At 41.7% G+C, this 26,597-nt stretch overlaps 1 protein-coding gene across 8 annotated transcripts in view; it reads left to right on the forward strand.

Annotated features, from left to right (window-relative positions):
• Positions 1-26,597, forward strand: part of MPDZ (multiple PDZ domain crumbs cell polarity complex component) — a 3,829,210-nt gene that overhangs the window by 1,346,450 nt on the left and 2,456,163 nt on the right. For all 8 annotated transcript variants that reach the window (XM_044061234.1, XM_044061239.1, XM_044061240.1 and 5 more), the window contains exon 16: positions 7,076-7,159. In XM_044061234.1, the coding sequence (XP_043917169.1) occupies positions 7,076-7,159 (84 nt within the window). The remainder of the gene's footprint in view (positions 1-7,075; positions 7,160-26,597) is intronic.

Below are 26,597 nucleotides of genomic sequence, written 5' to 3' on the forward strand. Positions count from 1 at the left end.
CATGGACCGGGACTCTATTCCACAGCATAGGGAGTCTCTGAGTGATAAATCTATCCCTCCATCACGTCCTATTTATATCCGTGCTAAGGTTTAAGTCGCTTGCTCTAGTGGTTTTGGTGGATTTGGATTTTTTGAGGTGGAGCATGTCCATTAATTCCGGGTTGGACATGGCCTTGTATGTCAGGCACATGTCACCTCTGAGCAGACGGTATGTGACTGAATAGAGCTGGAGTTTCTTCAATCTGGCAGCATATGACAGATTTTGGAGTCCCTTTATCCTTTTGGTGAGAAACTTTTGGGGTCTCTCCAATTGCTGCAGATGTCGGGCGAGATACATCCCGAATGGGGCATTGTACTCGATCATTGGTCTGATAAGTGAAGAGTACAGGGGAACAATGACCTCACTAGATCTGGATGTGAATCCCTTCATCATCAGGTGGGCAATGTAGAAGGTCTTTCTAACCACTTTAGCAACGTGAGTGTCAAAGAAAGGCCACTGTCAACCTGGGTCCCCAGGTCCCTGATAACCTCTTCTGTGCTTAGTGGATTGCCACCTATATGGTAGCTTGGGGTTACCTTGTTTTTCCCGAAGGGTATGACTATACATTTTTGGCGTTTAACTTCAGGCCATGGCTCTGGCACCAGCTATCTGTTTCCGTGAGTCCCTTCTGAAGGATATCTGTGTCCGATGCACTTTCCACTATGGCGCCCAGTTTGCAGTCGTCTGCAAACTTTGTCAGCCAAAGTCCTCCCATGTTGGCCTGTACTTCTGAGAAGTAGATGCCGAACAATAGGGGCCAAGGACCGAGCCCTGTGGGACACCACTTGTGACCGGCTTGGAGTCTGACATAGCGCCAGCAACTCTAACCCTGTGGGTTCTGTCCTTAAGCCAGTTTGCAACCCATCTTGTGACATATGGGTTTACATTTAAGCTGGTAAGTTTTTCTACAATACCCGAGTGGGGTATTGTGTCGAAAGCCTTTGCAAGGTCAAGGTAGGCTGTATGGACTGCCTTTCCCTCATCAATGGCCTTGGTGACTGTTTCGAAGAAGTCGACCAAGTTCAACAGGCATGATCTTCCCTTGACGAAGCCAAACTGGGTCGGGTCCAATGTCTGCAAGTCCCCTATATCTTTGTTTATGAGCTCCATTATGATCCTCTCCATAGCTTTGCAGACTAGACTTGTTAAGCTTATGGGGCGGTAATTACCAGGGTCCGTAGAGGCACCGCCTTTGTGGAGTGGGACCACAGTTGCCGTAGCCACTCCTTGGGCACGTATCCTGTGGTAAGGCTGAGATTAAATAGCTGCCTTATGTGCGGGTTTAATTCCTCATTTAGCTCGTGTAGCACACAGCCGGGGACACCATCCGGTCCCATTGATGCTGTGTTTTTAGCTTTAGAGAGAGCAGCTTTCACCTGTGCATTTGAGATGTCTGGGAGGCTACACTGCTGGGATAGTTATCTCTCCTTTAGGGGGGGAGAGGGGGGTGGTTTGCACTGAACCTGTCTGCCAGTATGTTGGCAATGTCTGTGGGTTCAGTGATTTTTGTATCATTTTGGACTAATTCTGAGCATATCTGGGAGTTTCTACCCAGGTTCCTAACATAGCTGAAAAAGGCCTTATGATTGTCCTTTGAATCCATGGCAATTTTTCTCTCAAAATTGGCCTTAGTTGATTTTATGAGTGCTCGTATTTTTTACTAATAATGGTCAGGGGTGACTTCCCTTTTATGGATTTTGTTCTATCATGTAATAGCTTTCTCCTCTTATTGTAAAGTTTGTTAATGGCTGGGGTCCACCAGACTGGACGTTTGCCCTTTGTGGAAAGAGTCTTTGTTTTATTTGGGATTGCCTGATCCATGCAGTCCTGGAGGTGTTCATAGAAGGCATTTGTAAGGGCTTCCGCAGCTTGGGTTGTGGTTTCCACTGTCTCAGGGGCCTTGAAGGATACCACACCAGTCTTGAGTAGTGTGAAGTTTGCTTTAGAGAAGTTCTTCACTGTGGTCTTTTTGTTTGGGGTGGGGCGGGATGTGGATTTCCAGTGAGATTAGTTTATGATCAGATCTCACCAATGAGGGATATACTTCGTGTGGAGCATTTTGTCCCCATGTTTGTGATAATGAGATCTAGTATATTTTCTCCTCTCGTGGTAACAGTGACTAGCTGTTCCATGGCATTTGAATTTATGAACTCCAGGAACCGTTGGGCTAGAAAGTTAGGGCTTGAGTAATGTTCCCAGTCTATATTCGGGTAGTTGAAGTCACCCAATATGATGGTGTTTGGAGATACATTTATACCCTCCAGTGTCTTCAGGAAGGCTGTGTGGGGTTCCTGAGTTTGAGAGGGTGGCCTGTAGCATGCTACAATTTGTAGAGCAGTTTTGCCTATGGTTAGTTGCACCTGGATGGTTTCCGAAGCTTCGTGCGTTGCCACCAACCTGGAGGTGTGGGTATCCTTTATGAATATGGATACACCCCCTCCTTTTGTGGTGTGGTCTGGGTTTTGGGGCCGGAACGCATGATATGAGGTAAAACCTGATAGTGCCGGGGTGCTCTCAGGAGCCTTGAACCAGGTTTCAGTTACAGCACAGACATCGATGTTCTCCATACTGAGAAGGGCCTTGAGTGCGTGCATTTTGAGATTTAGACTTCTGGCATTGAGCAGCATTACCCTCAGTTTCTTCCCATTTTTGTTTTCTAGGGTGGTAGGTTTAGAATTTGAGCCTTGCCTAAAAAAGGCACTATGGGGATGGCAAGAGCCTTAGCCAATATCCGGAATCCCAGGGTGACAGGTGCAAGCCGTCCCTTGAAGCAGCGTGGCTTGTCAAGCATGTCATCCCAGGCAGACAGACACTGGATCCCCTTTGAATGACACCAGACATTAAGCCAATTGTTAAAGCTGATCATCTTGTCTCTATATTGTGGCATCATTCTTGGTGAAGGAAGGATACTGCTCAGGGTTAGGGTCATACCTGCCTGGGCTACATAATCAGAGAGCTCCTCTATGTCTCTTTTCATGTAGTCCAGGGAGGTGCGTCTCAGGTCGTTCACACCAGCATGGACAATGACTGTGTCATATTTGTACTTGCCGTGGAGTGACCCGAGTGCTTGTGTTATGTGGCGGATTCTAGTGCCCGATAGGCAGCTTACTGTGACCCTCTCCTTGTTCAGCCTGGTGTGTGGGACGTCAGTGTGTCTGACTATGGAGTCACCTATGACAAGTATGTTTGGTGTTGTATTTGGCTTTAAGGGCTGTGACTGCTTTGCACACTGCTTTTGTGGTTTATGTGTTGCTTGTGGGGTGTCTTGAGGTAGCAGTTGTTTGGGTGTCTGCTTTGGAGGCCTCTGCTGTTTAGGTAAATTTTTACTCAGAGCCTCCGTGTATGTCTTTGTCTGTTTATGTGTTTGATTCAGTGGTGTGGTAGCATTATGTGAGGCTGGTTTTGTGGTGTATGTAGTTGCCTTCTCCTCCTGTCTGGTCTTGCCAGTCCTGAGTTGAGAGAGCTCAGCCTCCAGTTTGGCTAAATAGCTGCATCTCGCAAGTATTTGTGTTATGTGGGAGGAGGAGAGGATTGTCTGTGTACATGAGGCAGTTATAACATTGCCTCAAGATTCCCAGATTCACCAGCTGGACCGGAGAGGAGATTGACAACTGACCTTTGGACATGCTAGAATAATATTGGGAATTCCTTAATAATTGAAAACAAGGGCCAGTGGGGAGTGAGAGTGTAGTGCTTTTAATTTTTAGTGCTGACTTATATAATTGCTTTAGTGAGCAAGTGCCAGGTAACTTGAGTGCAATGTGTTACAAGTAACTAAATGCAAAAACGACAAACAGTAACTTTCTTTTAAGTGAAACAAGGAAATAAGTGCAGTAAGCAATGGATATATCACTAGTGATCCACAGATGCGCTGAGAAGCCGCGTATTAGGTGGAATTAGCTTCCAGGGAAATAACAAGCAAACAAACAACAAGCATATAAACAAAGCTAGATTCAGCAGGCCTGGATCTAGTCTATGCTAGAGCAAACAAGGTGTACCAATTTCAGTAAGATACAGTTCAAATATTCAGGCACTATAAACCTTTAACCAGAAATTCCCAGCTCGGAAGGGCAGAGTTTAGCCTCTTCTCCCACAAGAGTGCAGACCACGAACCTTCTTAATGTAAAATAACTGGCCTGAAGCCCAAGTGCCTAAACCAGAACTAATACACTTGGACACTGGGCTCTCAATCAGCAGTTCCCAACTTAGAAGGATGAAAGCTACCTGTCCTGCCACCACAGTGCTTGCCACAAACCTTCCTAATGTAAAACAACTGGTCTGAAGCCCAAGTGCTTAATCCAAAAGACTTAGAATGATAGCTACACTTTAATCAAGTTACAACCAAGCAGTAATAAATACAATTGAATACTTTAGAGAATGTCTGGATTAGTGCTCAAGTTACACAAACAACGCTAGATCCAGCAGGCCCGAATCCAGTCTATGCCACAGCAAACAAGGTGTACCAACTTCAGTAAGAAGCAGTTCAGATATGCATGCACTATAAGCCTTTAACCAGAAATTCCCAGCTCAGAAGGGCAGAGTCCAGCCTCTCCTCCCACAAGAGTGCAGACCACGAACCCTCTTAATGTAAAATAACTGGCCTTGATTATATTCATCAAGTAGCAGAAAGAATTCTAAGAACTAAGCCAACATGAGAAAGGGGATTTTGCCAGTAGGGATGGCAGCAAGGAGGTGCAGAAAATAGGCAGGGAGGGGGCTGGAATTTACTGGAGGAAACTGGCAGAGGAACCAAGAAATTGAGAGCAAATAAGTAGAGATGGAAAGGTAAACAAGGCCAAGAAAACATCTGAATTGCAAGCAAGAGACTGCCTTTCCTGTCAGGGATTGATGTCAGAATATACGGAAAGTGAAAAATATAGAGGAATTTTAAAAAAAGGAATAACTAGTAGGGCATATAAAATATTTAAAGATAACTCTTAGAATCAATAAGAGAAGGTTAGAAAAGGCTAAGAAGAGAGGCTGGAAGCCTTGTACAAAAGAACAATAAGAAGTTGCTTGTGGCCCCCAAGTATGCATGAACGTCCAGAAGATTTAGAATCTTTGCCTGGAAGTGTTTGCATAGGTGCTGTTATACTCTAGGCAGACATCAATGAATTTTTCCTCAGGTAGATAGAAAATGGTGGAGGTATTATGTGGAAGAACGAGGTAACTGGACCATATGTTTTAGAAGTGTGTTTTGCATTGTCAGATTTTAAAAATTCCCTGCAGAATACTATCAGAAATATTGGGTGAGCAAATGGCTGTAACTAAGGAAATAATTCTTTTGATCTGGGACACAGGATCTGAATTGCTAGACATAGTAAGGCCTTATTAATTTTAATTCTCTTGGCTGCCAAAAATCAATTACTAGAAAATGGGAATCAAAGTATAGAACAGCTGCATATGAAATACTGAGTATTGTAAGAGAAATGAAAGAAATGGAAGAGGGATCTTTAGAAAAGTGAAGAAGAAAATTATATATAAATAAATGGAAATTATGGGAACAGGACGTGCAAATAATTTTCAGGAGGAGGAGTGAGGTTTAAGGCAGGAATTCAGGGAATGTAGTAATTTTAAAACTGATAATAATTTCAAAGAAAAGATGTGTGATATATAATGTATGTATATAGGAAACAATTTTAATAATAGTTTGTCTTTTGTGTTAATGTATGTTTTACCTGTGTCTTAAGTGATAATTTATTAAAGTTGTTGGCATAATGATTATGATGATTACCTCACAGATGTACAGTAGGGGTTTGATCCTCACCTTTGAAGGGAAATTAGCCAGGCTTAAAATTGCCTGCATAGGATCATAGGAAATTACTAGGCTATTGGCCCTGAGGCCTTTACAAGCCTAGCCAAGAATTGAGCCCATGTTTCAACAGGTCAGCACCCTATGCCACTGTCCAGCAGGGACACAAGTGGAATCCCAGGGGTTTATTTTCTGCTCCCCATCCAGTTATCCAGGTTGTGCTTAAAAAGGTTTAATAAGGTACTCTGTTTTACATGGAGAGGGAGTCTATTCCACAGAAAGGGGGGGGGGGAGTCTCTGGGACACAAATCTGCCCCACCAACAAGTCCGATTGATCTCCTAGACCAGGTTGAGGTCGCATGTGTGGGTTACTCGACTGGAGTTGACTTTCGGATATGCAGCAGTCCCATCTGGTCGGAGTCTGAGATTGCTTTGTATGCCAGACAAAGGTCACCTCTGAGGAGTCTGAGTAGAGGGACAGGGCTTTTAGCCTATCTGTGTAGGGTAGATGTTTGAGGCCCTGGATTCTCCGGGTGAGGAACCTCTATGATCTCTCCAGCTGCTGCATGTGCTTTGTAAGGTACATGCATAAAGGGACATTGTACTCAGTAATGGGTCTTATAAATGAAGAATACAGGGATGTCCCTGTTTGAGATACCCTTACTAATGAGGGTGCAAGGGCAGCTCTACTGTACGTGTGTGTGTGTGTGTGTGTGTGTGTGTGTGGGTCTACTTCAGATAATTGAAATACCACTTACCCGACTTTCATACCACTGAGACGAGTTAACTGACAACCTCATTTCAACAACCTCTCGGAACACCGACTGGAAATTCCAGGTGGCAAGTCTGTTTCTTTCCACAAGTCAGCTGTGCTACTGGTTTGCAACTTAGTCTTTTTGGCTAGTGTTGATATCCTCACCTTATCCATCAGTCCTTTAATGTGTTGATTACTTTCCTTTTAAACAAGCAAAACGAATGCAGTAGATGATTCGACCGAGCTCGTCAATGCTGTGCCATACATCAGCTTCAAAAGCTGTGGCATCTCTAGTGTCATATGTTGTCCTCAAGCAAACAGTCTCTACAGAAAAGTACAAAGTAGTGGTATCGTGCAAGTATTTGGAATCTGTAGCTTACAGTTACCAGTAGTGAGTGGAACAATGTGTGTGTTTTCATTTTTCATTTCTGCAGTTTATCTGTGTTCTAATTCTGTGTAAAGGCCACTGTATAAATAGAAATATTTTGAGTAACTAAATGTCTCATTCTAAAATTATTTGTAATTGTAGGGTTTTGACTTTCTGCCATCTTCAATAAATCCACCATGGAAAAGCAGTGAAGAAGCCAGGGATGTTGAGAAAGAGATTGAACAGGTATGCCGTATTATATTAACCGAGACTTGGATATCTAAAATTATTTTAAGTCAAAGTTTACTATCTCCCATGTAACTACTACTGTTGAATCTGGAGAGCCAGTCGCTAAGGGACTTGACAAGGAAATGTAACAAAAAAAAAAGTATGATTTTGATTTTCGAAGTAATCATTTTGTGTTGTTTTAGAAGAGAATGGTAACGTTACTTACTGCCTTAGTCATTTTCAGTGTTTTGTGAAAGATTAAGTAGTGTATTCCCAGATACAGTAATTCTTCTAAACTGCATTGTGTGTGTGTATTTGTGTTTTAGTTTTTATATGTATGAATCAATGAGCCGTCTGTCTTTTCTGACAGATTTTCAAACCTTGCTTCCATTATCATCTTGACAGCATTATTTTCAAACCCTTCTGTCTTGGTTATGGTTGTGGTGATAATGAGAAGAACAGAGTAGGTCAGATTTCCACACCCTTTGCAACAGTCTCCAGCTTATCCTCTGCAATCCCCATGCATTCCAAGGTAAACTGACAAGTGTGTATGTTGAGTCAGCCATGGCACGAGTCCATTTAGCTTTGCGTAATGCACTCCCATGCTCACTGGATATCACTAAAAGGACATCATTCATTTTTCAAGCAGTAAAGGCACAGCTCTGACTTTTCTCAAACTATCCATGAGATTTGTATATCCGAGAGGAGACGAAAAACACTGCTGGTGGACTTCTTCACCTACCTTGAATGTGCTTGACCGAATGCCGTGAAGAACAACGCATGTGTGTCCCTCCTGGAAAAAGGAACCAAATATCACACAGTAGCAGTCTAGATCTTTGTACTGTTGTTGCACTGCCTTCTTAGAGGATGACATGTTAACAGGATTTTAAAAATGAGGGAAAAGGTACGTCTTCACTCGATTGAAGAAGGAATGTTCTCCAGCAGGGTGTTTTTTAGATAAAGCCTAGTAAAAAACAAGTCTGTTGCTGCCATGAAGCACGGACAGAAAAAAGAAAATGCTCAACATTTTTTACACTAGCTAAATGTGGCTTCATTGTTTAGCGAGAGTAAATAACTAAAAAAGTATATAAAAACATAACATGTATGTGCATGATTCTGTGCAGGTTTCTTTGCATGTGTGTGAGAGAGAATGATAGAGAGAAAAAGAGATAGTGAGAGAGAGAGAGAGAAAAACACACAGACAGCTCATACCTCTTAACTTCTTTCAACTTTAACTGGCAGTTCATCAGCACGTTAACTAAACAGTAAGAAATATGAAACTCATGTCTGGCATTATTGACTGTGACATACTAGCAGATTAAACATTCTATGAGGAACAGAGAAGAACAGTGCAACAAAATTAGGAACATTCTACCAGATCAGGGATATTTAAGAGATATGGGAGGGGGTTGAGTTGCAGTGGCTTGCATTGTATGATTTTTTTTTCCAATCATTTCATCACATTGAGACATCTAAAGTGCATTCAGTCAACTAAATGGCTGCAATTGCTGTGTGTTTGAGTCTCTGTTATTTGTCTGTATGTCTGTGCTTTTGAGTTTGTGTGTGTGTGTGTGTGTGTTTGTCTGTAGACAGTTACTTGACGTATTTTTTGGATGTAAATGCCAGCCCAACGCCCAACCTTCAGCAAAGGCACGCCCATTTACGCATGTCTTTCGGAGGCCACTCGACTGCGGGGAGGACATACAGACTTCACACAGAAGGCACTCTAGCCGAGAATCGAACAGGAGAACCTCTTGCTGTGAGGCAACAACGCTACCGCTGTACCACCGCATAAAAAATGAATACAAAGCAATTTAACAAACAGCCTATTCTGTAAGTGCAATAACTCACTCCAGGTTGGGCAATATCAGGGGGAAAAACCTACCAGAGGATGGTAAGGCCCTGCACCTGCCTAGTTGGGCCCCCAACATTCCGGGGCAGACATTAATTCCCTGATAACATCTACACTGTCAGGTCTTATTGCGTGCTTAGGAGTTTTTTAATGTGCTCGTTCCACCTCTCAGAAATGTCACCAGGTAAGATCTGCATCTCTCCACACTTGCAGAGAAAAGCCTTGGTAATATACTGCTTCCCCCTTCTAATTTGTCATATGGTTTGCTAGGACCTGTTTGATTCTGTCCAGAATTTATTCACTGTGGCCTCACCAGTTTCCTATGCCAGGGCCACACCAACTGAGTTGTTCCTATTTTGTTTACACCTATGAGTTAAATCTTGAGACAGCAATGCTAGTGTTGCAGAGATGACCTCTCTCTGTAATCTGACAGTTTCTGTCATCGTCAGTGCCCACCACTTAGTTTGATGGTTACTGCCATGAAATGTGCCTTGCACATTTAGATAACACCTCCTTATGGCTACCTCAGTTGGTTCTTAAACAAGGCCCTTTCATACTCTAACTTCCAGCATGCACAGGTATTTTGAAGAAGCAATTCTGGAGATGGGAATTGAACTCATCCCACAAAGCACCATTGTCTAGGCATTCTCAGAACATTCTTTCTACACTTTTTGGTTTCTCAGGACTGTGTGGTCACTATCTGACTCAGCTCACCCAAATGAAGATCAGTTGAGAGCTCAGCTCCTCTTTTGGCTCCCCAGGTGTCTAGAATGTATGGCTGCAGGTCTCTGCTCTCGTGCTTCTTCCCTTTACTTCATGTGGTACTCCCTAGCCTCTCTTCAAAGTATCCTTAGTCAGCAAAGCATGTAGAAGTGCCCATTCTTTGCCCTTGAACAGTATATGCCTAAACCTGCCACTCAGCCTCCCTAAACCACTCCTTTTCTTGTCACTTAGCTCATACCTGCTGTTTCACCCTATTATTTGTTCCATCTGGTGTCCAGGTTTCTCATATTTTACTTTGCTAACTAATTCTTTTAAACATCTTTATAAGTCATCAAATATTAAGTTACTATAGCTGTCATAACATAATTAATTTTGAATCCCTGCACTAAATAGATCATCTTCTCATGCCCCCATAAGTATGGGTATTGCTGAACCAGTTCATGCATGGTTGCCTAGTCTAGAACTTTTATCCTTATTTATTTTAGATCACCGAAGGAGTTGAAACAGTTTCAAAATGTTCCACAACAGTGAAATGTCCTTTTCTGTATTTATAAATTACAAAGTAATATCAACTGCAGATGATGCTAAATTTTCTTGATCACCTTATCAGTTACAACCTGGAATTAGAGAATCCCTTATTTTCTTTTCTAGCAGCTCTAAATGTAAAGCAGATAGTAAATGTGAGAGAGGATATCCCTGCTGGTTCCTCTGTTCAGACTCTGCTACCAAATAGCAGCCCTCCCACATTAATAATTGCCTCTGACACTTCATATATCTGCTGACACTTCATATATCTTCTGTATTAACCTTCAGGAAAGACAAATTCTACAGTTACCGTACTCCTAGCTGAGTCTGTCGAATGTTCCTCTTCGTTGAGACCCACTAAGAATGGTTGTGTTTTCTTACACTCCATTTCTTTCTCAGATCATCATTGTTCTACTAATATTATCAAATGTTTGTCCCCTGCCCCCAGAAAAAAACACATTAATCTTTATCAATTTTGGTAACATTCCTGGCATTCTTTTAGCTGTTACAAATATATACACTTTGTAATCAAGGTTTAAAATCGAAAAGGGACTATTTGAAGCCAGAACTGAAGGGTTTTTACCCTCTTTCAGTAATACAGCCACCACAGTTTTCTTCCAAGATGTTAGTATCGCCTCACCCTCTTTTTCTTTAAATACTGCAAAACAAATCCTTTTAAGTCTTTATTATTCTTTTCCCTCTTAATTTCCACATTTTCAGAGAAGCACCATCTATTCCAGGAGCTGTTCCTGTTGATTGATTATACACCCTCCTTTTTTAATTCTCTTCTTTTTAGCTATTAAGTGTTGATCCTCATCTTCTAACCTTGGCATAACTACGCCTTTCTTAAATATTTCCATTTGTGCCTTTTTATGGATTCCCCATTGCATTGCTTTATACAAATATTCATAACATTTCTGCACTGGCTGTAGAACCAGTTGACAATCTTCGTTTGTTCCTTGTCATAGATGACTTAGGCTACAACTCTTCTGCCTTTCTTTTGTCTAAGCCATTGCACTAAAAGTTATTTGAGCTGTTGCGCTTTTATCAAAAAAGTTGTTTAACAGCAACCTTTCTAAATTCATACATATTGTGCAGGTGCTAATTTCTTTTTTTTACACATTTCTTACATTTTTCTTTTTTTCCATGCTTTTAAAGTCAGTTTTCATTCTATCCCTCTCACTAGTTATCCATTCTTAAGTAATTTGTATCTTCCATGATAACTTTCCAATCATACCCATTATCCACTCCTTAAATTCTTACATATTTTAAAAAATATGTAGGAAAACAGCAGTAGTCTCATTTTTACATTATTAATCTGCAGTCACTTTTACATCATCACTCTGCCTCTTTGTCTTACTTTTTATAGTTACATTATCTGATTTTTTGGGTTTCAAAGCTTTCATTTGAATTCACAGGTTCCTGTGAATAATATATAAATTCTGATTTCCTGACACTAAATTCATATCTTCCTTGCCAACTATTCTTACACATAGGCTGAGAAATACATGCTCTCTCTCATCATATTTTCCATTCTTGGGCTGCCTGTAATATCTTTATATTTTCCCTTCTAGGTCTAGCTGAAACATCCTCTGTATTGCAATATCAGGTTACAGTCCTCAGACATAAATAGTATTCCCTACTGAAAGCTTGTTATTTCTCCTAAAGTTCTTATAACCTCAATTAGCAACCATTTTAGGTGGAACATGAATAAATGACATCTTAATTCTCCTCTATTAGTAACCCCTTGCTTACACAAATCTACCATCATTGTCCTTTTTTCCCTTTTCTCTCACTGTTGGGCCCCTATCACAATTAGTATAATTATTCCTGTTTTTCCTTTCCTGCTTAATTTTTTTTACAACAGTGTTTGCATTGGCTTAGTCCTGACAGCTTTACTTTGCTTATTAGTCCCTTTCTGAAGCAAATATAAGTACCAAAACCTTGAAAGTTGGGTAATACCTAATTGGAATATACTATACCAAATTATACAGTTTTTGATTAAAAAAATGTGTAGTTTTTGCACTTTATTTTTATTTTATTTTTATTTTTTTGTTAAGGATGATTGCCTGAAGATTTTCTTGGAGTTGAAATCCCTTGCCATGTCATTATGAAATACTGAACTTAGAGTGCATCACTACCTAAATTCATGTAAAGGCTGCTGTATTTCAGTGCTAAATGCACTGGTAGGAGTTTATTACTTCTTAGAAAAACAAGTTATCAGTTAGGTCTTGGAGGTGGAACACCATACATGGATAATTGACATATGTGATTATGTATTAGTGAAACCATGATGTAAGTAAGAAACTGCTCTTCTAAAGAAGTAAGTTGATTTTGCTTACCCAGAATACTTTGCATATGCAAGTCAGTCATTCCCCACTGCTTATTGCAATGTCATTTTATGGGTTCATAGATAAGTGCTAGGCTAACTGCCCTTTTGGGCCATTTTAACTCTAGCCAGTTTCCCTTATGGTGCTTGTATTAACCAATCCCATTTGGTATTAGACTGGCCTTGCCATTCCCATGGTCATTAATTATATATTACCCCTAGTAAGAGTAACTGGGATCATAGCAGAGATAATTTAATGGGATCCATGCATGAAATAAAGCATTTAGGAGCTGCCTCTGTCCAGTAGTAGTATAGAAGACAGTCCTGGGGTAAATATTCTGTTTCCCATCCATAGATCCAAGTTACACTTGAATAATGACATAAATGAGGTTTGTATTACATGGATGAAGAGTCTGTTCTAGAGAAATGGTATCCTCCGAGAAAAAAATGTCCCTCCAAACTGTTCTTTTGATGTTGCAGAAGAGGTTTAGAACTCTAGATAGAACATTTCTAATAACATTTGACATGTTAATGTGCAGTAAATCCATCAGTATTGGGTTACAGGATGCCATGTATGACAGGCACAGGTCACCTCTTAGCAGTAGACTGCTGTAGGATACGGAGTATAGTGACAGGGCTTTGACCCAGTCCACATAAGACATATTATTTAGGCCTTGTGTCCTGTCAGTAAGGAATCTCTGCAGTTATTCCAGTTGTTGCATGTTTCTGGACATGCTGAAGGAGGCATTATACGCAATGATTGGCCTAATGAGGGCTAAGTTAAGGGGGACAATGACATCTCTAGATCTAGACACAATCCTTTTGTTTATAAGCTGTGCAATAAAGAAGAGCTTTCTTACAACAATGAACACACATGGTTGAAAGGTCACTGTCCACATAAGTTCCCAAATCCCGAATAACTGGGTCAACTCTTAGGGACATATGGTCAGTGTGGTAGTTCTCTTTTGTCGATAACTTCCCAAAGGATACAGTAATGGATTTTCTGGCACTTAGTTTCAGTCCATGATTTTGACACCAGTTCTTTATTTGATATAAACCTTTCTGCAGGATTTTCCAAGTCATTTGGGTATTCAATGACTGCTCCTAGTTTGCAGTCATCTGCAGACTTAACAGTCCAGAGCCCTTTGGTACTAGCTTTTATTTCAGAGAAGTAAGATTGCAAACAGGAAAGGTCCCAGCACAGAACCGTGAGGGACTGCACTGGTGACTGTTCTCTTTGTGGAGGTAACTTCCTGTATTTTAATTTCCTGCATCCTCCCTTTGAGCCAGTTGGAAATCCATCAGGTGACATAGGTGTTTGTACTTAGTTTATTTAGTCTTTCTGCTGTGCCTGAGTGGAGAATTGTCAAAAACTAACTAAAACTAAAAAAAAAAAAAAAAAAAAAAAAAAATTTTTTTTTTTTTTTTTGCAAAAGCCCTTGCAAATTTAACATGAAGAGTATAACTAGAAATGAAATGAACTGTAAAAGACAAATGTTTCAGAAACTAAGGAGTGCTATTTAATGTATAGTTCACAGATCTCTCTGTCAGCTCAGATGTACATCTTCACTGAACTTTACCAACATACATGCTGCTGCTTTGTCCAGTATTTCACTTTGTCAGTCTCACCAATATGGGACAATCAAGTGATCATCCTGTTTTTTCATGGTATGATAGATACAAGTGGTGTCAACTTATACTCTATAACAGACATAGCTTTCAATTATGTCACATAAGCAATTCCACTTATCAGGACGGAGTTAATTGAATAACCATCCTCCTGTGTGTTGCCCTCCATTTTATTAAGGTGTCATATCTGTATTGATCCTTTATCTTAGTTGACGCTAACAATTTTTTTTGTTCTTCTCATAGTTTACAGCTTTCATCCATTGCAAATTGCTTATATTTCTGAAAAGTCATGATAAACTGTACTAATCTTAGTATTTATATACATTTTCATAACTTAAAAATTACATTTTATAAACAATAAATATTAACTCCACACACTCAGAACCATGAGCTTTACCTGATCAGACAATTCAGAAATGAGTAAGTTGTAATATATATTATTTATATTTATATCTCTAAGAACATGTGCAGTTCATTTCCCCTTAAACTTTACAGTTAGTTAACATCCTGCATAGCAGTCACTCAGTCATCGTTTATAACTTGCTTATGAATCCAATAATTCTGATTCATATGGTAACATTCAGACTTGTGGCGATATAACTTCAGTAACATATCTACATGAACTTTCTTTAGTGATACCACCTTTGTCTTATTGCACATAAACAGAAACCCAAAATTATATTTTTTACTATACTTCACAAGCAAATTGTCATATCATGAAAGTGGTACAACCTAAATGTGTGTGTTGTAGAACATGTTTGTTAACCAGACATAAGCTTTCATGTGACAGAAAATTCCTCTATTAAGGCATGTTTATTAGATATTTACAGAAATATGAAATGTATACTTAATTTTGTAATTATCAGTATAAATAACACTAGATATTGCTTAAGATGTGCAGCTTACTGAGCACATTTCAAAGATAGTTTTCTTCAACAATATGCAAGGTTTTTCCTGATGTCATGCAATAGTTTAGAATTCACTTGGTTTTTTGAAGTGTGAAGTACATATGGGAATATTATTTTCATAATTACTAACAGATTACCAGCAATATCTCTGATGTAGTGTGATATAAAAGGACACTGACAATGAATTGTCCTGTTTCCCACCATGGCATATCACACCATACTCACACACAATGTCATGTAGGCCTCTCCGATATGAAAATATGAATATAAATATGAATAATAAGTGACAAATGGTGATTGATTTTTTTGCTACAGGACATCTTAGATTAACAGTCTTGGTGTCATTATGTTAATAACTCCTCACACTTTCTAATGCTGCTTATTGGTAACTGGTTAATCATTTAAAGAAACCAGACCCCAAAAATGTCTGGATTCCATAAGGAGCTACTGGTGTGAACTGTAAGTATACAAAAAGGCATTGTAAGCTTGAATTAGTTGTGTCCAAGTTTTTGTAAAGTAACATTTAGCATTGTGGTAGAATTTTAGGACAGAAGTTGTTACTCAGGAAGAAAACAGAAACATGGCAAAAAATTAGTTTCAGGTTCACGCTGCAAAACACCTCTTCTTCTTTAGTATTATGTGCTAATGTGCATTTTCAAAAAGAAGTTGCCTTAAGACCACCCTCAGCTCCCCTTTCTCCTTTAAGCAGATGAGATGGTCACCTGCAGATACAGTTAATCCCACATCACAGTCCAAGCACAATTCCAAACTGACCTCCATCTCATTCACAGCTGGCTTCCACAATACAAGTTTGTACTAAACCAGGTAGTTTGGACACAGCAAATTGGCAAATGGGCCTATCCATGTAAGAGGCAACTTTTCAAGGATGCAGGTTGTAAATATTGAGAGATGGTGAGTAATTGAGATAAAAAAATTCATAAGTGAGATATTCTGCGTATGAATATTTGAATATTAATTTATTTTACTTACTGCATTTTTTTTTACCAGGAAAATCCATATGATCACACTAGCTCCTTTTTAGTGGAAGCTGTGGGAGAAAAGCTGCACTATAGCTGTAGAACAGATTGCAAAAGATTGAAAGCAATCAGGAAAAAGTAAGGGAGACAATCAGCAGTATTTGCAGTATGTACGAGAAGGATCGTCACTACTTAATTGGATACTGGTGTCTGTGAGGATTAGTCTGTTCTAGGGCTGGTCATGTAGAGGTAGAATGTGAAAAGGTCTTAGAATTAGTGAAGTAGTGTAGCTCAGTTTTGGAAGTGTGGAGTGTTAATATGTCTTAATGTGTTGGAAATAAAGTTCCATAATTTAGCAGCATAGTTTGAATGTAGGGATCACCAGTAGAATTATTTGACTTGTGTGTAACAAGGAGTTTTTTACCCTTAGAGCATAGAGTTTAGGTTGGTAACTGTTATGGAAGCAGGTGTTCTAAGGCAAAATATTTTGGGGGTTTGTAGCTTGTGTTGTGCATCGTTATTAGTTGAAAGTAGGTGACATATTGCAGTAGATGTAGCTCCTTTCCACTCTTGCAGTATTCTGTACAATTTGGGTATCCTGCTGAGGGCAGCCTAATGTCCGCCTAGTGTACCAGAACCTTAACACCTTCCTGGCATCTTACATCAGATGTTATGTCCTACGTGCAAGGTGTAAAGTACATGTGTGATGTGTATACCCTTAATCCTCAGAACGTCTTTGCTGCCAGTCCAAATGCTACCCCTGAATTCAGTCTGTATCCCATTCACCAAGCTGGTTCATCTACTTAACATTCTAATCCTCTAGTTCTCTGTTTGCTCCTAATACCTTGGTTCCTATGCCAGTTTTCTCTAGTAAATTCTAGCTCTGTCTTGCCTATTCCCAGTAACCCTAAATGCAGTCATTGCAATCAGCAGAATCTCTTTTCTCCATCCCTGTGTAGGCTTACTTCTTAGAATACCTTCTGCTACTTTATGAATATTCTGTATGGTTATTGTCCTCTTTAAGGATCTGCATCCAAAATTCTGGTCTCTCCTTGTTTCTTGAGCTTTCTCCCATTTCATCATCATCCCTTTCCACTTTGAATTATAGCTTTCTGTTTATGCTATGTGTAGGAACCTTAACTGTGTAACTCTAAAATACCCTTTTCAGGTAATCCGAAACCATCTTGTTCTTTTGGAAGGGTCAGCTTATCCCGCTTGAGTGACCTCTTCCTCTCCCAAATAAAATCCTTTAGCCATTTATTAATTGCTGTCCACAACTTCTCTGGTTGCTAAAACATATGCCTGACCTGTGTATAAAACTAAAGTGACTAAAGCATTTTCATTGCTTGTATCTTGCTATCCATAATCATAAAAACACAACTTCCAATTTCTCAGTTTTTCTGTTATCTTCTTTTAGTCTTTTCCCACATATCCTTAGCTGCCATGACAGAATCTTTTTTAACCCATACTCGTAAGTGCCTCATTTTGTCATGTCCCCATAAATATGGGTATTGCTGAGCCAGTTCGTGTGTGGGTACATGGTTTACAGTTAATTGCATTTGTTGTATCTTCATTATTTTTGCATACCAGAAAGTCTTGAAACTGTCTCAGAATGCACCACAAGAGTGAAATGTCATTTTCTGGTTTTATCAGGTATAAAATAATATGATCTGCAAATTCCTCCTAGTCAACCTTTTGTTTTTATCAGGGAATGCAAATGTTTCCGTTGCTCTACTCATAAAATCCCAGTTTACTCTGTCAAATGCTTTAGCTTCATCAAGACCCACCAATAACAGTGGTATTTTCTTACATTCTGCTTCCTTCTGGATCATCATTGTTCTGTTAATGTTGTCAAATATTTGCTTTCCCTCCACAAAACCATATTGATCCATATCTATCAATTTTAGTACCGCCTGTGCTATTTGTTTAACCATTATAGGTTCATAGGTTCATAGGTTTATACTAGGCTAACTGCCCTAGGGCATTTATAAGCCTAGCCCAAAGTTATGTGGCTTACGCCGCCCCTTATGTTAGAAATACTGTGCCCATTAGTTTGTTGTGCCTCTGTCCAGTAGTGACACAGAGATGATTCCCAGGGTAAACCTACGATCTCCCATCCACCGGTCAAGGTTTCTCTTGAATAGAGCCAGCGAGGTGCTCTGCCTCACATGGACCGGGATTTTATTCCACAGCATGGGGAGTCTCTGGGTGATAAATCTATCCCTCCAGCACGTCCTATTTATATCCGTGCTAAGGTTTAAGTCTCTTGCTCTAGTGGTTTTGGTGGATTTGGATTTTTTGAGGTGGAGCATGTCCATTAATTCCGGGTTGGTCATGGCCTTGTATGTCAGGCACAGGTCACCTCTAAGCAGACGGTATGCAACTGAATAGAGTTGGAGTTTCTTCAGTCTGGCAGTATATGACAGGTTTTGGAGTCCCTTTATCCTTTTGGTGAGGAACTTTTGGGGTCTCTCCAATTGCTGCAGGTGTCGGGTGAGATACATCCCGAATGGGGCATTGTACTCGATCATTGGTCTGATAAGTGAAGAGTACAGGGGAACAATGACCTCACTTGATCTGGATGTGAATCCCTTCATGATCAGGTGGGCAATGTAGAAGGTCTTCGAACCACTTTAGCAACGTGGCGTCAAAAGAGGCCACTGTCAACCTGGGTCCCCAGGTCCCTGATAACCTCTTCTGTGCTTAGTGGATTGCCACCTATATGGTAGCTTGGGGTTACCTTGTTTTTCCCGAAGGGTATGACTATACACTTTTTTTGCGTTTAACTTCAGGCCGTGGCTCTGGCACCAGCTATCAGTTTCCATGAGACCCCTCTGAAGGATGTCTGTGTCCGATGTACTATCCACTATGGCACCCAGTTTGCAGTCATCCGCAAACTTTGTCAGCCATAGTCCTCCTATGTTTGCCTGTACTTCTGAGAAGTAGATGCCGAACAATAGGAGCCCTGTGGGACTCCAGTTGTAACCGGCTTGGAGTCTGACATGGCTCCAGCAACTCTAACCCTGTGGGTTCTGTCCTTTAGCCAGTTTGCAACCCATCTTGTGACATATGGGTTTACATTTAAGCTGGTAAGTTTCTCTATAATACCCGAGTGGGGTATTGTGTCGAAAGCTTTTGCAAGGTCAAGGTAGGCTGTATGGACTGCCTTTCCCTCATCAATGGCCTTGGTGACTGTTTCGAAGAAGTCGACCAAGTTCAAAAGGCAAGATCTGCCCTTGACAAAGCCAAACTGGGTTGGGTCCAAGGTCTGAAAGTCCCCTATGTCCTTGTTTATGAGTTCCATTATGATCCTTTCCATAGCTTTGCAGACCAGGCTTGTTAAGCTTATGGGGTGGTAATTACCAGGGTCCGTAGAGGCACCGCCTTTGTGGAGTGGGACCACAGTTGCCGTACGCCACTCCTTGGGCACATATCCTGTGGTGAGGCTAAGATTAAACAGCTGCCTTATGTGCGGGTTTAGTTCTTCATTGAGTTCATGTAGCACACAGCCGGGGACCCCATCCGGTCCCATTGATGCTGTGTTTTTAGCTTTAGACAGAGCAGCTTTCACCTGCGCATTTGAGATGTCTGGGAGGCTACTCTCAGTTGGAATAGTTATCTCTCCTTTTGGGGGTGAGAGGGGAGTGAAGTTTGCGCTGAACCTGTCTGCCAGTATGTTGGCAATGTCTGTGGGTTCAGTGATTTTTGTATCATTTTGGACTAATTCTGAGCATATCTGGGAGTTTCCACCCAGGTTTCTGACATAGCTGAAGAAGGCCTTATGATTGTCTTTTGAATCTATGGCAATTTTTCTCTCAAAGTTGGCCTTGTATGATTTTATGAGGGATCGTAGTTTCTTGCTAGTGCTGATCAAAGATGCCTTCCCTTTTTGGGATTTTGCTCTATCATGTAATAGCTTTCTCCTCTTATTGTAAAGTTTGTTTATGGCTGGGGGCCACCAGACTGGACACTTGCCCTTGGTGGAAAGAGTCTTGGTTTTATTTGGGATTGCCTGATCCATGCAGTCCTGAAGGTGTTCATAGAAGGCATTTGTAAGGGCTTCCGCAGCTTGGGTTGTTGTTTCCATTGGCTCGGGGGCCTTGAAGGATACCACACCTGTCTTGAGTAGTGTGAAGTTTGCTTTAGAGAAGTTCTTCACTGTGGTCTTTTTGTTTGGTGTGGGCGGGATGTGAATTTCCAGTGAGATTAGTTTATGATCTGATCTCACCAATGAGGGATATACTTCCGTGTGGAGCATTTTGTCCCCATGTTCGTGATGATGAGATCTAGTATATTTTCTCCTCTTGTGGGGATGGTGACTAGTTGTTCCATGGCATTTGAATTTATGAACTCCAGGAACCTTTGGGCTAGAAAGTTTGGGCTTGAGTAATGTTCCCAGTCTATATTCGGGTAGTTGAAGTCACCCAATATGATGGTGTTTGGTGATACATTTATACCCTCCAGTGTCTTCAGGAAGGCTGTGTGGGTTTCCTGAGTTTGAGAGTGTGGCCTGTAGCATGCTACAAATTGTAGAGCAGTTTTGCCTATGGTTAATTGCACCTGGATGGTTTCCGATGCTTCGTGCGTAGCCACCAACCTGGAGGTGTGGGTATCCTTGATGAATATGGATACACCCCCTCCTTTTGTGGTGTGGTCCGGGTTTTGGGGCCGGAACGCATAATATGAGATGAAACCTGATAGTGCCGGGGTGCTCTCAGGAGCCTTGAACCAGGTTTCAGTCACAGCACAAACATCGATGTTCTCCATACTGAGAAGGGCCTCGAGTGTGTGCATTTTGAGATTTAGACTCCTGGCATTGAGCAGCATTACCCTTAGTTTCTTCACGTTTTTGTTTTCTAGGGTGGTAGGTTTAGAATTTGAGCCTTGCCTAAAAAAGGCACTATGGGGGTGGCAAGAGCCTTAGCCAATATCCGGAATCCCAGGGGTGACAGGTGCAAGCCGTCCCTTGTGAAGCAGCGTGGCTTGTCGAGTATGTCATCCCAGGCAGACAGGCACTGGATCCCCTTTGAATGACACCAGAAATTAAGCCAATTGTTAAAGCTGATCATCTTGTTACTATATTGTGGCATCATTCTTGGTGAAGGAAGGATACTGCTCAGGGTCAGGGTCATACCTGCCTGGGCTACATAATCAGAGAGCTCCTCTATGTCTCTTTTCATGTAGTCCAGGGAGGTACGTCTCAGGTCGTTCACACCAGCATGGACAATGACTGTGTCATACTTGTACTTGCCGTGAAGTGACCTGAGTGCTTGTGTTATGTGGTGGATTCTAGCGCCCAATAGGCAGCTTACCGTGACCTTCTCCTTGTTCAGCCTGGTGAGTGGGACGTCAGTGTGTCTGACTATGGAGTCACCTATGACAAGTATGTTTGGTGTTGTATTTGGCCTTAAGGGCAGTGACTGCTTTGCACACTGATTTTGTTGTTTATGTGTTGTTTGTGTGGTGTATTGAGTTTGCAGTTGCTTGGGTGTCTGCTTTGGAGGCCTCTGCTGTTTAGGTAAATTTTTACTCAGAGCCTCCGAGTATGTCTTAGTGTGTTTATGTGTTTGATTCAGTGGTGTGGTTGAGTTATGTGAGACTGGTATTGTGGTGTGTGTACTTGCCTTCTCCTCCTGCCTGGTCTTGCCAGTCCTGAGTTGAGAGAGCTCAGCCTCCAGTTTGGCTAAATAGCTGCATCTCTCGCAAGTGTTAGTGTTACGTGGGAAGAGGAGAGGGTTGTCCGTGTACATGAGGCAATTGTAACATTGTCTCAGAATTCCCAGATTCATCAACTGGGCAGGAGAGGACGCCAGCATCTGACCCTTCGACATGCTAAAAAGATTTATGAGTTCGTATGAGACAGAAAAGTGGTGGGCTTAGCAGGGAAGTGGGCACTCCTGGGGGGTTTTGCTTGTGAGAGATTTGTATAATATAGGAGTGCTTGACATAAACACTTTATATTCATGGTTTAGAATCAAAATGAGCCTATATGAAGCTGGATCTGATTGGTCTTTACTATCTTTAGGTACAGCCATCGTGGATTTTTTTGCAGGATGTTGGTGCTTTTGCTCTTTTTAAAATGCTGTAATACAGAATCTTCCAGATGTTTTATCACTTTCTTCCCTCCTTCCTTCCAAACATCCACAGGAATACCATCTGTTTCTAGAAACTTTTCTGTAGATTGTTTATATGTCACCATTTTTATCTCATCTCCTCGTATCGTAACTGTTAGTAATTGAGGCTCATCTACCTCTAACCTTGGCATATTTAGTTCTTCCAAAAACATTTCCGTTTTTACTTTTTCTGGACTTACGCATTTCTCTGCTTTATAAAGATTTTCATAACATTTCTGAAATATTTGAACTACCTCTACTTAATCTCTGGTTATTTTTCTTGTTGTAGGTTCCCTTAGCTTGACAACAACCCTTTCTACTTTGTTGCCTGAGCTGTTGTGCTAAAAGTTTGTGCCTTGGTGTTATTATTAAAAACAGTTGCATAACAACAGTCTTTCTAAACTCATATATATTATTGAGGTAGTTCCTTATTTTCTCGTTAGCACTCTGCAGCTGTCCCTCTTCTTGATCTGTGAGATTCCCCCTGTTCTGCAGTACTTTAACCTTTGTCAGCCCCTGTAGATAATTCTTGTTATTTCTTAATCATATCTTTTCTTTTGCTTCCACCCAGTTTTTAAATGACACTTTTTCTTTTATCCCACTCCTTCGCTGCATTTTCAGAAGACATTTCTTCCTTCCCTAATAACTTCTCTATAATTTCCACTACCGATTCCTTAATTTCTCTTTTTAACAGATAGATGGGGAGGTGCCATTGTGTCATTTTTATTTCATTATCCTGAATTTTTATCTTGGTTATTATTGGTGAGTCATCTGAAATAGTTATTGGATTCTTACCATAACTTTCAGTTAAATGCACATCTTCCTGTCAAATATAATTTCTGTCTAGCCTAGTCCCGTTTTTGTACCTTGGGGAATAATAGGTTCATAGGTGTGTACTAGGCTAATGGCCCTGGAGCCTTTACAAGCCTAGCCCATAAGATTACCCTGGGATTGTGCCACCCGACCTTAATTCCCAGTGCCTCTGTTGAGTAGAACCACTGGAGTGATCCCCGGGGTGAATTTTCTGTTTCTCATCTACTCAACAAGATTCCTCTTGAAGAGGGCTAGTGAGGTGCTCTGTTTGACATGTATGGGAAGTCGACTCCATAGCATGGGCAGTCTCTGGTTAGGAACCTGTCCCTCCAGCACGTTCTGTTGATTGTGGTAATGAGATTGAGTTCTCTAGAGCGTGTGGTGTGGAGGGATTGGGATTTCTTTAGCTGTAGCATTTCTAACATAGCTGGGTCAGACATGGCTTTGTAAGTCAAGCAGAGATCGCCTGTAATTAGGCCATATGAGACAGAGAATAGTAGGAGTTTTTTGAGTCTGTCCATATAGAACAAGTGTTTAAGGCCTAGGATCCTTTTTGTGAGGTACTTTGCAGCCTCTCCAGTTGTTGCAGGTGTCTAGTGAAGTACATGCCAAATGAGGTATTGTACTCAATGATTGGCCTAATGAGGGAAGAGTAGAGGGAGACAATGGCCTCTTTCTTCCAGGATGCAAAACCCTTAGTAATGCAATGTGCCACATAGAAGAACTTTCTGACCACAGTGGCAGTGTGATGGTCAAAAGAGAGGTTGGTGTCAACCTGTGTTCCCAGATCTCTTATAACACTTTCTGTGTTCAGTGGACTACCATTGATGTGGTAATTCATGGAACCGGGTTTTTCCCCGAAGGGGATGATGACACATTTTTTGGCATTGAGCTTAAGGCCATGGTTCTGACATCAGTCATTGGTGTCAGTGAGGCCTTTCTGTAGGATGTCAACATCACTTGGGGAGTTAGTAATAGCTCCCAACTTGCAATCGTCTGCGAACTTTGTCAGCCAGAGTCCCTTCGTGTTGGCCTCAACTTCAGAGAAGTAGATACCAAACAGGAGAGGACCTAGGACTGAACCCTGTGGGATTCCACTCATGACTGGTCAGCAGTCTGACTTGGAGTGAGCTACTTTCACACTGTGGGTTCTATCTGTGAGCCTGTTTGCAACCCACCTAGTGATATATGGGTTGATGCCTAGCTTAGTGAGTTTTTCTATGATTCCTGAGTGGGGAATGGTATCAAAGGCCTTGGCCAGATCAAGGTAGGCTGTATGAACCACCTTGGCTTCATCTACAGCTCTGGTGACTGACTCAAAGAAGTCGACCAAGTTGAGCAAGTATGATCTGCCCTTCACAGAACCAAACCGTGTGGGATCCAGAGTTTGGATATTCCCTATATCCTTGTTTATTAGGTTCATGATGATGCGTTCCATTGCTTTGCATATCAGACTCATCAGGCTAATGGGGCGATAGTTCCCAGGGTCTGTAGTCACTCCTCCTTTGTGGAGAGGGATGACTGTAGCAGTGCGCCATTGGGTAGGGACAAAGCCTGAGGTGAGGCTGTGATTGAGCAGGGCACACAGGTGCGGTGCCAGTTCACTGTGTAGTTCATGTAGACCACACCCACAGATTTTGTCAGGTCCCATAGAAGCTGTATTCTTGGCCTTGAACAGTGCTGTTTTAACCTGTGCAGCAGTAATGCTGGGTGCCTGGCAATCTACTGTTATTGGCCCTTTGGGGGTGGGGGGGTGGGGTTCATAGGTTCATATGTGGGTACTAGGCTATCTGCCCGAAGGCATTTATAAGCCTAGCCAGAATGTGTTAGCTTTCGCCGCCCCTTAGATTAGTTCCCTGTGCCTCTGTCCAGCAGAGCCACTGAAGTGATCCCCGGGGTAAACCCTCTGTTTCCCATCCACTCATCAAGGTTTCTTTTGAAGAGTGTTAGTGAGGAGCTTTGCCTAATGTAGTTTGGAATCTTGTTCCAAAGCATGGGAAGTCTCTGGGACAGGAATCTATCCCTCCAGCACGTCCTATTTATTGTTGTGGTGAGGTTTAGATCCCTAGAGTGTGTGGCTCGAGGGGATAATGGTTTCTTTAGGTGGAGCATATCCATCAATTCTGGGTTGGACATGGCCTTGTATGTCAGGCAGAGATCACCTCTGTGTAGGCGGTATGCAACTGAGTACACCTGGAGTTTCTTCAGTCGAGCTGCATAGGGCATCTGTTTGAGGCCAGTGATCCTCTTGGTGAGGTACTTCTGTTCTCTTTCTAGCTGTTGCAGGTGTCTTGTAAGGTACATCCCAAATGGGGCGTTGTACTCTATGATGGGTCTGATGAGTGATGAGTAGAGGGGCACAATGACCTCTTTTGAACTGGATGCAAATCCTTTTGAGATTAGGTGGGCCACGTAGAAGGATTTTCTAACCACTTTGGCAATGTGATTATCAAATGCGAGATTACTATCTACTTGGGTCCCCAGATCCCTTATTACATCTTCCGTATTTAGGTGACTACCACCTATGTGGTAGTTTGTGGGTACTTTGTTTTTTCCAAAGGGTATGATTATGCACTTTTTGGCATTTAGCTTGAGGCCATGATTTTTACACCAGGTATCCGTCTCAGTGAGACCCTTTTGGAGGATGTCTGTGTCAGCCAGAGAGTCAATTACAGCTCCTAGTTTGCAGTCGTCTGCAAACTTGGTCAACCATAGTCCTCCTGTGCTTGCCTGTACCTCTGAGAAGTATATGCAACAGGAGGGGTCCTAGGACTGAGCCCTGGGGAACGCCACTTGTAACCGGTTTAGAGGTGGACCTAGCTCCGGCAACTCTCACCATGTGGGTTCTGTCCGTGAGCCAGTTGGCAACCCATCTTGTGATGTAGGGGTTTATGTTTAGGCTGGTGAGCTTGTCTACAATACCAGAATGGGGAATGGTGTTGAAGGCCTGGGGAATGGTGTTGAAGGTCTTAATGAGGTCTAGGTAGGCTGTGTGTACCATCTTTCCCTAGTTTATAGCCTTGGCAACTGTCTCAAAGAAGTCCACCAGGTTTAGGAGGCATGATCTGCCCTTAACAAAGCTGAACTGGGCAGGGTCCAGTGTTTGGAGGTACCCAATGTCTCTGTTAATGAGTTCCATGATGATTCGCTCCATAGCCTTGCAGACCAAGCTAGTCAGTTCCCGGGGTCTGTTGTGGCTCCATCTTTGTGGAGCAGAATAACCATTGCCGTGCGCCACTCTATGGGTACGTAGCTTGTGGAGAGGCTGAGTTTGAACAGTGTGTTTAGGTTTGGGGTTAGTTCATCTTTGAGCTCGTGTAGGACGCAGCCTGGGACACAGTCCAGTACCATTGATGCTGTGTTTTTTGGCTTTGGAGAGGACTGTTTTAACCAGAGTGTCTGTGATTTCAGGGACTCTACATTCTTCTGGTATGGTTATGGGCCCTTTTCGGGGTGAGAGGGGGATGAAGTTTGCGCTGAACCTGTCTGCCAGGATGTTGGCTATATTGGTCGGTTCAGTGTATTTTGTGCCATTCTGCACTAACTCAGAGCAGATATGAGCATTGCCACTTAGATTCTTGACATAG

The sequence above is a fragment of the Protopterus annectens genome, chromosome 2.part0 (genome assembly GCF_019279795.1).
Source record: "Protopterus annectens isolate FY-2018-M chromosome 2.part0, PAN1.0, whole genome shotgun sequence".
In the NCBI taxonomy this organism is placed as follows: domain Eukaryota; kingdom Metazoa; phylum Chordata; order Ceratodontiformes; family Protopteridae; genus Protopterus; species Protopterus annectens.